Source organism: Centroberyx gerrardi, chromosome 15 (assembly GCF_048128805.1).
Source record: "Centroberyx gerrardi isolate f3 chromosome 15, fCenGer3.hap1.cur.20231027, whole genome shotgun sequence".
In the NCBI taxonomy this organism is placed as follows: Eukaryota; Metazoa; Chordata; class Actinopteri; order Beryciformes; family Berycidae; genus Centroberyx; species Centroberyx gerrardi.
This window is the reverse complement of record NC_136011.1, coordinates 28,868,231-28,884,633: the sequence shown is the minus strand read 5'-3', so window position 1 is coordinate 28,884,633 and position 16,403 is coordinate 28,868,231. Positions and strand designations below refer to the sequence as shown.

The 16,403-nt window shown below is 42.5% G+C and overlaps 1 protein-coding gene across 1 annotated transcript in view; it reads right to left on the bottom strand.

Annotated features, from left to right (window-relative positions):
• Positions 1–4,609, bottom strand: part of LOC139922619 (spectrin beta chain, non-erythrocytic 1) — a 106,491-nt gene extending 101,882 nt beyond the window's left edge. Inside the window, exon 1 of the mRNA XM_078288767.1 lies at positions 4,462–4,609. Coding sequence (XP_078144893.1) covers positions 4,462–4,609 — 148 coding nt within the window. The remainder of the gene's footprint in view (positions 1–4,461) is intronic.
• Between the last annotated feature and the right edge of the window lie 11,794 nt (positions 4,610–16,403).

Sequence of the window (16,403 nt, the reverse complement as noted above, 5' to 3'; positions counted from 1 at the left end):
TAGTGACTTTTCAGACCTGCTGACTCTGACTGAACAGAGTGAAAGTGTTGAATCCTAAAGCATTTGGCAATAAATTGTCACAGCTGATGCTGGTCTGCTCTCCTTGCTGTGAGTGGTTCCCACTCGCAGTGTAGCCCCGCCCCCTCTGCGGAATGCGGGGGCTGTGACATATATTGATATGCAAATTAGCCTATAACATCATCTGGTGACTTTTCAAGCAGGAAACAGCTACTTTAGTTGGAAAGGAGTTTGCAACACTGACCGCTACAAGGCTCTCTTTGTAATAACAGGAGGGAGGAAGAGGGACACACACACACACACACACACACACACACACTATATCAATGTCAATGCTAATTTAGTGTCATCACTCCCTGCATCTTCCACCCTGCTGAGCTCAGCATGACCAGGAAGAGGCTGGGAGGAGGAGGAGGAGGAGGAGGAGGAGGAAGGGTTTCTGAGGTCACAGCAGTCAGGAGCTGAGGATATACTGTACATCAAGTTAAACAGATTCAGGCCACTTATTGAATATTGAGCTGTATGTTTACTTCAATGTTTACATCTCTGTTTTAAAGGAAAAATCCCAGTTATTTTGTGACAAAGTCTTGTCATTTACTTTTTTTTTGGTGAACTCACTTTCCCTCAACCTGCCTCGTCTGCTTCTACTGCAGTTAGTGATTTCCTACGTTTCCCAGAATGCCTTTCAACAACCTCTAGAGAAGGGGTGTGAACATGCTGCATTCAATCAATGGTGGGCATATGGTCAAACTGGTCTCTCTCCTCTTCTACGATGGATTTCTCCCTGTATGATTGTTGAACGTCTCTCGGTGCAAAATGGCGGCTCTAGAAAGAAGCCCTCGCTCTTTGATTCTGAGGGACTGACACCAAAACCTGACGTTTACTGCTGATGTTTTACATCCTGAAACATTTTCTCATATCAAACTCCACTGTAGCTGCTGGAAACATCTGGAGGTGACGTCACCTCGTCTACGATTGGCCGGTTATCCACCAAGAAGAAAAACACAACAAACTACTGGATGGAGCCAGAGATGAAAAGTACATTTTAACAGAGTTTAAGTTTGTCAGGGTGAATTTTCCCTTTAGGCTTCTCTTCTCTTCCCCTTCATTTCCATCTCTCTCTCTCAATTACATTAGAGTTACATTACTTTCTGAGAAATACATTATATTCTCCCAGTTACATGAGTTAGTTAGAGAGACTAAAGCCTCCATTTTACTGTAATAATATCTCCAAACAATGAAAAACATGACATCTAAAACCTGACATCATATCAGCGTCTCACACACACTTCTGTCTGTCTGAGTTAAAGCTCCTCAGCAGCTCCTGTGTTTCTCCACAGCCTGGTCAGCTGAAGCCAACAGCGACCTGATTGGACGCTGACAGCTCAGCCAGCTAGCAGGAGACACCAGCTACGCCCTCACACACACACACACACACACACACACACACACACCATCGCCCTCCTCCTGCATATTTAACACTAGTGTGAATTATTTAGTGAAGTGGGACACTAGCGAAGCAGTCGGCCATCAGGCTAAAAACAGTAGGCAGCAGAGATAGAGTTACAGTCAGAGCACACACACACACACACACACACACACCTCATTTCTTACTAATACTGCACGTCATTGCGGAGTAGCGCCGGGCAATATCTCAATATAATTTATCGTCTTTCAGTAGAATTGTATTGTGGTGAAGTAATGATGTCAAATTATCATGAAACATAATTCTGTTTCTATTCTATTCATGATAAAAAGTCATGATGAAAAAGTAAATACTAATTCAAATCTCTCACGAAATGACATCTGAAACGTTATTTGAAAATTGCAGTGCAAGGAAGATCAATATGATTATTTAACGTGTGATTTTGTATATGGTAGATTGGCAGATATCGCTATATATCAATATATTATTGTGATATTCATTTTGCCCAGTACTAATGTGGAGCAATACTTAAACTAACCTAACTGACATTCACACACACAGTCATATAATATGTATTTATGTATAAAAGTATTTTATATGACCATGTGTGTAAAGAAAGACTGGAAGAGAGACAGAGAGACAGGATGAAGAAACACCATAAAAAAAAAGATCAAACTAAATATTATAAAGTCTTTTCAGCAAAACATTAAACTAGTAGAAATGGCTGCTGTTCCACCCAGAAACCTCCCACACCTCTGCTTCAGTCGGCGCATTTTGCTCAAACATAAAAACAACAAAATATTATATTAACTTCAGTTTATATCTGATGAATTTTGTACATAAACTTTAGCTTCTCTGCTCGCTGCCTCGACGATTTTCCCATCTCTCCTTATGAATCATATCAGTCTTAAAGTGACATTTGCAAGCAACTGATAGTCAAGTTCATTAATTAGCGACTGAACCACACAGCTAATAACAGGCAGTGATGTCACACACACACACACACACACACACACACACACAGCTAATCATTTTACATTCACATGCTAGTCATTTATCCGGCTCCTATCCAGAATGACTTATAATGAGATCAACAGCAGAACAAGCTTCAGTTCTTCCATCAGCAACATTACAAGCAGCGGACAGTAAGCAGGGCAGAGGTCAGAGGTCAGAGGTCAGAGGTCACAGCAGAGGGAACAGAGTGATCACAGCTGATGGAGACAAATCTGACGAGGAAAAGGTATAGACGGCGTTTCTTTAAATCCTCGTTATCCTCGATTAATTACCGCTCATTAACTTCCTCTCCTTCTAATTCCGACCTGCCGCACATTAACGAGGCAGAGGCAATTAGCCGCGCTCGTTAGCACCCGGCCTAATCCTAATCCGCATAATTAGCAAGTGTTCAGGCCGAGTAATCCTGTGCGCTAATGCAACTTGATCTGTGGAGGAGAGGCTCTGATCTGATTCACCCACCAAACACCAGATTTAACATCAGAGAGATCACGTGGGTTCAGCTGACACGGGCTTTTGAAGGCTGATACTGATACTGATATCTTTGGATTGATGCTGCCAATAGATAATATTCAGTATCATTAAATTAGATACTTTTCATGGCAAAAACTTCAATGTTTTTATTCTCATCAGGGTGGAAAAGCCTCTGAAATTTCGATCATCATGGGAAACTACAGCTCTAAAATAGTGAAACCCAGAGTGATGAAATAGTTTTAGCATTAGCAGCTCTTTTTAAAGGAATAGTTCACCCCAGAATAAATATTTAGTCATTAACCTGCTCACCCCCATGTTAGTGGAAACTCTATTACAGTTGGTGGGACCATCAAACACACAGCGAGTTCGCCGCTGTAGCTTCATCTCAGCTTTCTCCTAAACTACTGAAGTTAACACAGCCGTCGTTTTGCAGCGCAGAAACAAGCAGAACATGTTCTCCTGCAGCATAATCCAAGTGTTTTGTAGCCAAACGATTACTCTGTCAATCCAAAAGCTCAGTATTTACCTCATTATCTCCTACATTTTCCCCAACAACATTGCTTTGTTCTAGAAAGCACCGACAGTTGAGCATCTCGTCTGCTGCAGCCTGCAACACTCTGCAGGAAGCTGGAAGACTTTGGAGATAATGTTGATATATTGGACTTCTGGACACTTGGACTATGCTGCATGAGCTGTTTTTTTTATGCTTTTTTTTTTGGAGCTATAAAAAGAAAAGCCATATTAACTTTAATAGTTTGGAGTAAGATGGCTGAGATGGAACTACGAGGGCCAATTCACTGCGTGTTTGGTTTTTTTTTGGTACAAACTTTCAGTGGAGTTTCAGCTCACATGAGGGTGAACAGATCATCCTTGTTTTGAAAATAACTGACTCACATATTCATTCATTCACTCACTCACAGTCAGCCTGTCTGCCTCTAGTGGCTGTTAGAGACACAGCAGGATCCTTCACTTCACTTCAGCAGGTTATAGATATATTATATAGTTTATAGTTTCTCTCCATTGCCAGCGATGTTAAAGAGCCGACTGTCTGTCTCCTCCGACTCTGCTGTGATCACTGATGCTGTGTTTCAACACAGTACAGCTGTTGTCACTGACACATCTTTCTGCTTCTGTTAAAAAAGAGATTTGATCGTGGATCACAAAACGCTAACAGCCCAGAAATGACCTGGTCTTTAGTTAGCCAGGCGGGAAAATCTCATTGTGAGAGATGTTTCCTTCCATTTGTGAGTGTGAGCTCCTGCTGCATCGAGCAGAGAGAGGGAAAAATATGAATATTCACTGAAGACTTCACACATCCTGGACCTTCTGCAGGGAAACGTGCACTTCAGAGAAACTTTCCCAACACTCAAAATTCCTGTCAACTATCTTACGTGCCATCTTTGAGAAGACTAACATGTTGTGGCACTGCAGGACTGAAACTGCAAGCCAACATTCATCCCTCCATCCCTCCCTCCTCCCTCCATCCCTCCCTCCATCCCTCCCTCCCTCCCTCCATCCCTCCCTCCTCCTACCTGCCAGAGCCTTGATGCGGGAGCGCTCGAACAGGCGGGCGGAGCTGTTCTCGTTGTCCCAGTCGTCGGCGTCCCAGCGGTTGTTGACGCCGTCGCTGTACTGCTGCTGGATCTCCATGTGGTCGAACTCCGCCGCTACCGACGTCATCTTGACCCCGCCGCGACCCCGCCGCCCACACCTCCACCTGCTGCTGCTGCTGATGAACGCTCACACACACACACACACACACACGGGCTCTCGCTTGCTAGCTGGCGCAGGCAGCGCTGCACATCCAAACCTGGAGAGAGAGAGAGAGAGAGAGAGAAGAGGATTACAGGAATGCATCATCATTCTTCATCATTTTGCAAAAAATAATGTTTTCATCTGATTTTTTATCTGATGATTCTTATTGTTTCTGTATTGCCATGAGTCATTTTATCTTTTTGCTTTTGCAATTCTTTCTCTTAATCGTCTTTTGCTGTGTGCTACACAAATAAAGTGTATTATCACTATTATTATTATTATATTTTAGACCTCAGAAGAATGATTTAATGTTTGAAATATATTTAAATTGTATCAAAGTATCAAAGGTTCATGTATAGGAAATGACCCACTTATGGAAACTTTAGATAAATAACCTGAAGTTATGATGGAGTACAGCGCTGCAACAACGTCTCTGAATGAACTTTAACCGTCTCTGTATCTTGGACTTCCACTTTAACTCATATTGTGGATCCTGGTGGAGTGAAGTGAACGACAGGCTGGAGCAAAATGTGTTTATCTGTACCTGTGGTCATGTTTGTCTGTTGTTGTTTTGAACCTGAGCTGCAGCAAGGCAAAGAACCAATCAACTATACTGACATCAAGTCATTAAACTACTGAAAATGAAAACTTCATTCTCTTAAAAAGTAAAGAAAATGGAGGTAAATAATTGAATGGAGGAATATCAACAAGAGGAGAAGCTGGAATATGAAACGTCACTGAAAAGATATTGCATTAAAAACACAATGTGCTGTTTGCATGCAGCTGGGACTGTTGAGAAGAGCAAAATTAATCAAACAAATCTTTATTCTGAAGCCAGTTAGCTGCCTCCTGTCTGTCTGGGAGAAAACTGCAGCCTCACTTCAGCTTCACCTCAACAGCTAACCTGCAGCGCGCCCGCTGGGTCACAACATGTCATTACACAACTCAGAGACAGTGGAGCAGGTTGGACCTCCTTTTGGCACAAAATTCACACAAACACGACACATAAATACTCTCTCTCACTCTTTCAACCACTCCCTCTGGTTCTCTCTCTCTTTCTCGACACACAACACACACACACAGACACACTTCTCTCTCACACACACATTCTCTCTCTCCTTCACACACACACACATACATAAATACTCTCTCTCACTCTCTCAACCACTCCCTCTGTTTCTCTCTTTCTCTCACAACACACACACTCTCTCTCACACACACATTCTCTCTCTCTTCACACACACACACACTCTCACTTTCTCAACCACTCCCTCTGTTTCTCTCTTTCTCTCTCTCACACACACATATCTCTCTCTCTCTCTCTCTCTCTCTCTCTCTCTCTCTCTCTCTCTCTCTCTCTCTCTCTCTCTCTCTCTCTCTCTCTTCTCTCCTCTCTCTCTCTCTCTCTCCTCTCTCTCTCTCTCTCTCTCTCTCTCTCTTCTCTCTCTCTCTCTCTCTCTCTCTCTCTCTCTCTCTCTCTCTCTCTCTCTCTCTCTCTCTCTCTCTCTCTCACAACACACACACACACACACACACATAAATACTCTCTCTCAATTTCTCAACCACTCCCTCTGCTTCTCTCTCTCTCTCTCTCACAACACACATACACACTTCTCTCTCACACACACATTCTCTCTCCTTCACACACACACACACACACACACTCTGACCGCAGATCTCCTATTAAACTCATTGAACTCTGCGCTGGCTCTGTCAGCACCAATAAAACAACAACTGCAGCATCAACACACAGCGAGCAGCGAGGAAACGGAGCAGAGGAACAATCTGCACCAACATCCTGACGTCAGCCGGGACAACAAACACCAAACTGCACCGTTCTGGATAAAATAATAATCCTGACAATGTTCCTCCATGTTGTGATCGCTATTATTGATCAGGAGCGATGATTTGAGCAACAAAACTGTGAGCCAACATGCAGAAACAGGCATGATGGGGGAGGTTTGTTTTGTTTTGGTTTTCATAGATTATTGATGTTAGAAGAGCTTAGAAGGCTCTTTCTGTTAAATCACTTCTTAAAAAAGCACTTTAAAGCAATATTCCACTCAGTTTTAACATGGCTGGTACTTACTTACTCCCCATTCATTTGAATGAGCTACGAAAATAGACTGAAAACTGACACTGAACAACAGATCCTGCTGTAAGTGAAGCATCCTGGTTCTGTTCTCATTTTGCATTTCTATTCAGAATCAGGTTTATTGCCAAGTAAGTTTTCACAATACAAGGAATTTGCCTTGGTATGTAGGTGCATACAATAAACATGGAGAAAAATAAGAAAGTAGAAGTAAAAACCACAAGTACTGCAAGTCAAAAAGTCAAGAACATAAATATAAAAAACAAAAATAGAGATATTTGCAATACAGCAATAAAAAATGTGCAATATATCTGTTTTTAAAGTGAAATGAAAAAGCTGTACAGTTTGTGCAGGAATGTGCAAAATATTGACCAGAGAATGTGCAAAGGTTAACAGTATGAAGTATAGAGAATATGTTCACTGTACAGAGATCATTCTTGCTTCACACTAAACTTAGTATTTCAAAATAAAAAGTAGATCCGGTCTCCCAAACAGGAACTACCTCTCCTAAATGGTATCCCTCCGCTGTGTCAATGTCAGTTTCCATTCAAATGAATGGGAAGAAAAAATCTGAAGCTACAAACTGATCCAGCTGATCTGATCCTGGTGAGGAGATTATATTCTGCTTTTCATAACAACCCCCATGTTAAAACTAAGTGGAATATTGATTTAATTGCTTTTATTTAATTGTTTTTGGTAATACTTTACAATAACCGTCCTTAATAAATGGTGAATCTATCATTATTTAAGACTGGATTAAATAACGGCATGTATTGGAAATGTTTTCCTGGGTTTAGAACGGGTTTCATGATGAAACCTGCGACTGTGGAAAGCTTCAGTTCATGTAAAAGCATTAAAAAAACGATACTGGAGTTAAAAGGCTTTTCTGATCCAGCGGTGACACGCAGGAGGTCAGAAAACAACGAGAAGTGGCTTTTTGTTGCTGCCTTTTACATACGTATGATCCCAGTGAAGAAGAAGAAGAAGAAGAGAAGAAAAATGCAAGCAAGTCTCAAAGTGCTGCTGAGAAGAATTAAAAAGGAAGAAAACTCAGAGCAAAGCAGCAGGGCAGCAGAGGTGAGACGTTCATCAGATCTAACAGAGAGAAGTGGAAAACATCTGACTGGTTTTAGTCTAAAGGATCAGAGGAGTCCCGTCTCTCTGCCAAGGCTTTAGTTTCTGGCTGCTTTCCTGTCAGAGCCGCAGATGGAAATTAGCTTTGTCTTTTAATGAAAAGTGCGTTATGAATATGACGCATCATCATTATTTTTATTGAACGGTTTCACTGCAGTCGCTCTGCCTGGTGAAGCTGAAGGAGCCCAAACAAACACAGCAGGTGATTTAAAGAGAGAGGAGAGTCAGCAGCTTGGCTCTGCGGTCAGCAAACAGCAGAACGCCATGCAGGACCCTGACTGGGTACCGTTCCAGTACGGGACGTCCCAGTGGGGATCGAACCCCCGACCCCCGACAGTGTTGGTGCAACACATTAAGAGAGACTTAACTGGGAAAAACTGTGCTACAGGCAAGGAGGTGATTAGGTAAACACACACACACACACACACACACACACACACTTGTGAGATCCTTCCATTATCTACACTACCAATCAACAGTCTGGACCCACCTGACTGAATGTTCTGTGTTTTTCATTCTCTTAAAGCCATTCTGATCTAAAGGCTTCTGCTTAAATGCTTGAAATTTGTTTCTTAGACAAATATAAATAGTGAAGTTGATCCTATGTATGAATTTCTTTCCAAAGCCTTTGCCTTTCCATCAAGGCAAAGAATCTAAAATATAAGATAGTTTTGATTTGTTTAACACTTTTTTGGTCACTGCTTAATTCCATTTGTGTTATTTCATAATTTTGATGTCTTTACTATTATTCTAAAATGTGGAAAATAGTAAAAATGAAGAAAAATATGCGTGTCCAAACTTTTGACCGTGGTGTATGCTCATTCGTTAACCTTTAACCTCTAACCTAAACCTAACCCAACCCCACACTATCTCCTTAAAGAAGCGAGGAGTAAACGTCTTCACTTTGGAGGGTTTCCACATCTTTTTGTCCTTGTGAGGACATTTGGTCCTCATAAGGATAGCTATAGACTAGTATGTCCAGTTTGAACTTGAAGGTCAGCTAGCTAACTAGCTAACCTAGACAACTCCGTATGGTAGATTGTATTTTTCAGTTAGCAGCAGAGTGCTAGGCTTCATAATATTAGCTTCCTCCTCTCTTACCTCTTGTCTTTTTCACTGAGCTTCAGTCTAACACAGTGCTGCCAACTTTTTACCAAGTCGCTATAAGTCGCCAGATGATGTCACATGCTAATTTGCATATCAGACATCTTTAGACAAACAGGCTGCGCAAATCAACACCAGCTGATCTGTCACCAATCTGTTTAACTCTGTTCCCCAGGGAAGGAAAGAGACGCTCGATCTGTCGCTGGTTTCTTATGAGAAATAAAGTCACCAGTGCCGCAGTCTGATGTTACTTAGCCAGAGAAACTGTGGTTCTTTAGCTCCGCCCACTGAGGTTTAACTCAACCAATCAGATTGCTTCGGCCTCCAGAGCAGCTCTGCATCTGAGGAACGTTTGTAGAAATAAAACTGGAATCTGTTTCTGTCTGTAACTCTGAACGAAGACTCAGAGATACAGACAGACTGACATGACAGGTACAGACACACAACCCGTTTACTCACAGATGCATCAGTGTGTGTGTGTGTGTGTGTGTGTGTGTCTGTGTCTGTGTGTGTGTGTGTCAGGATGGAGAAAGCAGTGCTGCCACCCACTCTCCCTGAACAACCAGTCAGGCTGGAGCTGCTTGTGTTGCTAGGCTAAAAATACATAGCCACTGGGACCGTGTGTGTGTGTGTGTGTGTGTGTGTGTGTGTGTGTGTGTGTGTGTGTGTGTGTGTGTGTGTGTGTGTAGGTGTGTGTGTGTGTGTGTTGCCGGAGTGAGCTAACACAGTGTGCACTCGCGCAGAAAGCATACAGCGTAGACACACACCATCAGCGGACATGGACCCATGAGTACACACACACACACCCACACACACACCACACACACACACACACACACACACACACACACAGCAGAGTGTTAGAAAGTATGTCATGGCAGGACAGAGAGGAGAGAGAGAGGAGGGCGAGAGAGATTTAACACCAACGGGACTGGAAGAGAGAGAGAAGTTTTCCATCCTGACATTTCATAAGTAGAACTGTATTTGTTCCTAAACTTCAACTTTTACTGTAAAATAATATAAAAATAAAATTATCAGTTTCCACAAAATGTCGTGACAAACAGCTGTTAACTCAAATTTATGAGAATTTTTCATTCCACGTTCACATGGAAGTACAGAAAAACAGAGAGTTGTTGAACTGGTCACTGTTTTTACTCATGCTAAAGACCACACACACACACACACACACACACACACACACACACACACTGCAGTACCCTCTCTGACCACTATGGGAGCTGCTATTGATCCAGCAGCATTTGTATTGAACCATTTCCACCACTAACCAGATTCAGTCATGCGGAATAAAAGTGTGTGTGTGTGTGTGTGTGTATGTGTGTGTGAGAGAGTGGATGTGTGTGTGTGTATATTTGTGTGTATGTGTGTGAGTGTGAGTGGATGTGAGTGTGTGTCCATGCGTATCCGAGTGCGAGACAGAAATAGGGGAAGATGTTGAGTGTGTGTGTGTGTGTGTGTGTGTGTGTGTGTGTGCGTTGACCCATGCTCACCCCTCTCTCCTCTGTTAAAGTGGATGAGGCTCTGCTCTGCCTGTAATGGGTTTAACTCTGAACCAAGACTAATCCAAACCTCACAGACAGAGAAGAAGAAGAGCGAGGCCTTTTTTATTTTCAACTATATTATTTCTATTTTATTGACTTTTTTTTTTTTTCCAAGGAGAATCATGTCTAGGCGCTCCAGCTGAACAACACTGACACATTTACTGAAATAAAACTAAAACTAAAATAAATAATGTTTCTGGGTCAAATTCAAACCCTGACCTGCTGCTCACGAGTCACCAGCTGACCAGGGTCAAACAGTTTGTGAAAACAGGTCTTGGTGTTTGTTTTAACCTCCTTGGAGCGCCAGATGGGTGGGGTTAGTCATGCGGGTCAACACAATGAGCGCCAGAAAGTTTTGACAATCGCAGGAAAGGGTGTGAAAGTCAATTTAATAAACTTTGCTGTGATTGACAGCTCGCCTGAACCGACCTGAGCTGTGCCGGTGTTGTTCAGCTCCACCCACCTGGAGCTCCAGCAAGATAAAACAAACTGATACTAGAGCAAGGACTGTTTGACCGAGGGTCAGCAGCTGGTAATACATGTACAAGAAATGCTAAGAATGATTTGCAAATAACGATTTCACCAGGAAAACCTTATGGAGTCATTTTAGAACAAATTCAAGCAGTTAACATTCTGCTAGTGATGGGACGATATATCGAAATTCAATATATCTCAATACAAAAATCTGTCTGTTGTGTCAGGAACATGAATGGTGATATCAGCTCCATGTTATTCTGCTGTCAGGAACATGAATGGTGATATCAGCTCCATGTTATTCTGCTGTCAGGAACATGAATGGTGATATCAGCTCCATGTTATTCTGCTGTCAGGAACATGAATGGTGATATCAGCTCCATGTTATTCTGCTGTAGTAATCACTAATGAGACTCTTGACCATCACAGTTTCACAAGCTCTCCATCCAAATTATATTATTGTCACTTTGTAACGACATTTTTAAATTGTTGTTTACATTCTAGCAGCCAATGGCATCGCTAGAAAGATTTGAGTCTCAGAAATAAACAGAATTCTGCACAGTCAGACTTTGTTGTCACTGAACTTTTATTGATCACATCGTATCCTGGTTGGATTGAATCCTGAACCTCAGATCACGTATCGAATCATTAGAGAAGAAACGACCGGTCCCATGTGGTTTCTGCGGCTGAATTATGGTTCAGTGGAAATTTTGCAAGTGTGGAAACGCCCCGGGTGTCGGTGACGGCGGACTGCAGTGAGGTGAAGCTCGACCCAAAACCACTGATGTAATCCACAGAGGACGAGATGAGGGGCGAGAGAGAGGGGAGGAGAGAGAGGGGAAGAGAGGAAGAGGACTAATGACTGGTTACTGTTAGGTGTGTATGTGTGTGTGTGTGTGTGTGTGTGTGTGGGGAGGTAGAGAAATGCCATCTTGACATAATGATGTCAAAGTGTGCATGTGTGCACGTGTGTGTGTGTGTGTGTGTGTTAAAGGCAGTGCATAGAGAAGAATTGTGACTCCACAGGGTTATTTATAGTGGGTGAGAGAGAGGGAGGGGGGGGAGAGAAAGAAAATGAATGGGGGAGATAAGGAGTGAGAGAGAGAGAGAATGAATGGGGAGAGAGAGAGAGAGAGATAGAGAATGAATGGGGAGATAAGGGGTGAGAGAGAGAGAGAAAGAGAGAGAGAGAATGAAGGGGAGATAAGGGGTGAGAGAGAGAGAATGAATGGGGGAGATAAGGGGTGAGAGAGAGAGAGAAAGAGAGAGAGAGAATGAAGGGGAGATAAGGGGTGAGAGAGAGAGAATGAATGGGGGAGATAAGGGGTGAGAGAGAGAGAGAGAGAATGAATGGGGGAGATAAGGGGAGGGAGAGAGAGAGAGAGAGAGAGAGAGAGAATGAAGGGGGAAGATAAGGGGTGAGAGAGAGAGAGAGAGAATGAAGGGGGAAGATAAGGGGTGAGAGAGAGAGAGAATGAATGGGGGAGATAAGGGGTGAGAGAGAGAGAGAGAGAATGAATGGGGGAGATAAGGGGTGAGAGAGAGAGAGAGAGAGAGAGAGAGAGAGAGAGAAGAGAGAGAGAGAGAGAGAGAGAGAGAGAGAGAGAGAGAGAGAGAGAGTAATGACACTGCGGCCAAGAGCAGGAGGGACAGAAACAGACAAATGAGAGACAGGAAGACGGACGAACGATGGAGACGTGAGAGAAGAGAAGAGAAAAAAAGAAGAGAAGAACGGGGGTGAGAGGAGGAGAGAAAACGTCTCCCGTCACCCCAGACCGCCGCTACATGTCGGCCATCTTGCAGCATCTTTTACAGCACGGTGATGAAATGATCAGTCAGTCAGAAACAGACAGAAATGAACCGTCTGTCACAGAGCTGAGGACCTCCAAGATGGCCGACAGAGGGGGGTCACATGATACATGAGACAGTAGAATTTACATTGAGCAGTTGTAATGCAGGAGAGATTAAAGACGGTGTGACTGGGTATCAAACTGAGCGTCAGTTCAGCATCAGATGGATCTTCCTCTCCTCTCCTCCGTCGTTCGCCCACGTTCTCCTCCCCCTCTCTCTCTCTCTCCTCCCTCTCTCCTCCCTGCATCCTCCAACGCTGTCGTTTCTATCTCTCCATCTTCTCTCCGGCTCTGATGAACGCTTTCAAGTGCGATCTGTCTTTCTCTCCTTCCGTCTTTCTCACAGTTCAGTTATTTTATACCGTTCCTTTTTTTTTTTTGGAGTTTTGGCATTTCAGTCCTAAAGTCCTGACAAAACTGCAATAAAAAGGCAATTCTTTATCAAACAGTTGGGAATAATTGTGTGTTTGGCTGCTCATAAAAAAGGAAAACTGTTGTAGTAAAAAGTATTCTATTACTTATAAACAGTTTTATGCAGTTTTATGTAATGTGACTAAGAATAGCATGTACGCATCTCAAAGAAAACTCCTGTGATGCTGCAATAATGTCAGTCCTCCTCCCACAAATATTATAATCATCAATATCTATAATAACCATTAACCTAATTATCTGGTATCTTCACTATTTAATATGATCTCTCTCCACGTCTCTCTCTCTCTCTCTCTCTCTCTCTCTCCACATGAAGGTTTCAGAGGCTGAAGTGAAAGACAGACATTATCAAGTCGAAACCAAAGATCTCCATGGCTACCAATCTCCCAGCATGCTTTGTGGCGGAGCCCACTCATCAAGCCGCCGACAGCAGCACAAAGACCCTCGGCTGGAGCTTCGCGGAGAGAAAAAAAAACTTTACTGACACCGGAGACAAACTACAGTGACACTTTACATAAGACTTTATATAAGAAACTAAAATGTGTCAAGAATCCAGCAGCCGCTCCATGGGAGACATCAGGCTCCAGAGGACAGGGATGAAATATGTTTTTCTTTTTCCTAAAAGAGATAGAAGTTTAACAGCTGCTCTGGCACAAATGATTGCTGGCATAACAGCAAAACGACCTGCTGAATATGACTCAAGTGATCAGCTGTCTTGAGCCATTCACTGACAATAAAGTCACATTTTAGATGAGTTTTGTGAAATCCTGTTTGATCTGTCTGAGCCCAAAACATGACTCATTGTATGTGTTGTTAATTTTTTTAAAGCCATTTTTGCTCATTTTCATGAAGGGTACCAATAATTCTTGAGTGTGTCTTTGTTTTGTTTTGTTTCATTTTAATTCACTTTATTTTTTTTCAGTTCTCTCTTTGTAGTGTAAGAGAGAATTCCCTCTTCGTCGTGTTTTGTATATTTTCAGCAGCGAATATCAGGAAGCTTTTTTCCCCAGAAACAGATCTATACAGTACAGATCTATGCAGTACAGATCTATACAGTACAGATCTATACAGTACAGATCTATACAGTACAGATCTATACAGTACAGATCTATACAGTACAGATGAAGCCGTCTGTACGGTGTTTTAGTTAGTTGAGGATGAACCGACAAATTAGTGTAAAGAAATCTGAAAGACGATAAACTAAAACTACCGAAGTCACACTGGAAACTAACTGAAACTACACAGAAATTAAAATAAAAAAATAAAAACTATACTGACAAATCCAAACCTTTAATAACCCTGATACTGCTGCAGGATGAATACATGAAGGAGCTCTGTACACAGTATTAAAGCAGAGTAGAAGCAGGATAAATACTGTATACTGTATTAAAGCAGAATAGAAGCAGGATAGAAGCAGAATAAATTCTGTATTAAAGCAGAATAGAAGCAGGATAGAAGCAGGATAAATACTGTACACAGTATTAAAGCAGGATAGAAGCAGGATAGAAGCAGAATAGAAGCAGAATAGAAGCAGAATAGAAGCAGGATAAATACTGTACACAGTATTAAAGAAGGATAGAAACAAGATAAATTCTGTATTAAAGCAGGATAGAAGCAGAGTAGAAGCAGGATAAATACAGTATACTGTATTAAAGCAGAATAGAAGCAGAATAGAAGCAGGATAAATACTGTACACAGTATTAAAGCAGGATAAAAGCAGGATAGAAGCAGAATAGAAGCAGAATAGAAACAGAATAGAAGCAGGATAGAAGCAAAATAGAAGCAGAATAGAAGCAAAATAGAAGCAGAATAGAAGCAGGATAAATACTGTACACAGTATTAAAGCAGGATAGAAGCAGAATAGAAGCAGAATAGAAGCAGGATAAATTCTGTATTAAAGCAGGATAGAAGCAGAATAGAAGCAGAATAGAAGCAGGATAAATACTGTACACAGTATTAAAGCAGGATAGAAGCAGGATAGAAGCAGAATAGAAGCAGGATAGAAGCAGGATAAATTCTGTATTAAAGCAGGATAGAAGCAGGATAGAAGCAGAATAGAAGCAGGATAGAAGCAGGATAAATTCTGTATTAAAGCAGGATAGAAGCAGAATAGAAGCAGAATAGAAGCAGGATAGAAGCAGGATAAATACTGTACACAGTATTAAAGCAGGATAAAAGCAGAATAGAAGCAGAATAGAAGCAGAATAGAAGCAGGATAAAGGGATGAAAGCAGGAAGACTGGAGGAGTGAGAACCTGCAGATGTCTGGATGGAAAGCAGATGGATGGCAGGCTGTGGACGTTCTCCAAACCCCCGGCCCGTGTGAGCCGCTCAGTATTTTTAGCGCTGTGACGATTTTGCATTTCGAGCATCAATTGTTAACCATGGCAACCGAAGCCTCTGCCGCAGCTCACTCCCACACAGCCTGACCTGCTGCCGCTCTGCAGGGACAACACACACCATCCACTCCACTACCACTGTGCATCCTCATCACACACTCACTGACACCGCCCACACACACACACACACACACACACACACACACACACACACACACGCCTACACACTCAGAGCGAGCGCTGTGGTCTTCACATCACCTTGCAGCACTTGTTCAGATCATTTGCTGCTGCGGGTGAAAATCTCACCGTTCCTCTGAAATGTCCGACTTTCAGGAATAAAGAAAACAGACAGATTTGTTTTAGGTGGTTTGATGTGGTTTTAAATGCGTTTCGTAAAGCCCAAGAGTACGGCTGGGTATCGGTACTCCAGTCAAACGATACCTGAATACGATACTTTTTGTACACAGATCTAGAAAAAAATGACTATTTGTACGGTTTTGCTCGCAGCCAATCACCGCAAGCGTTCTTCGATTTAATGCGACGTGTGATTGGCCCGCTACCGCAGCAGCTACAACCCATACAGTCTGTGGAGAAGTCGAGCGCGGTGTGTGGTGAAGGAGTCGGGCTGTGGTCCCATTGACATGAATGGAGTCGGGCGGTTTGGAGTCTGTTTGGAGCCGGACTCTAGTGGACGTTAGAGGAACTGCAGCTTTCAGCCGCTTCCTTATTGGCTTCAAAA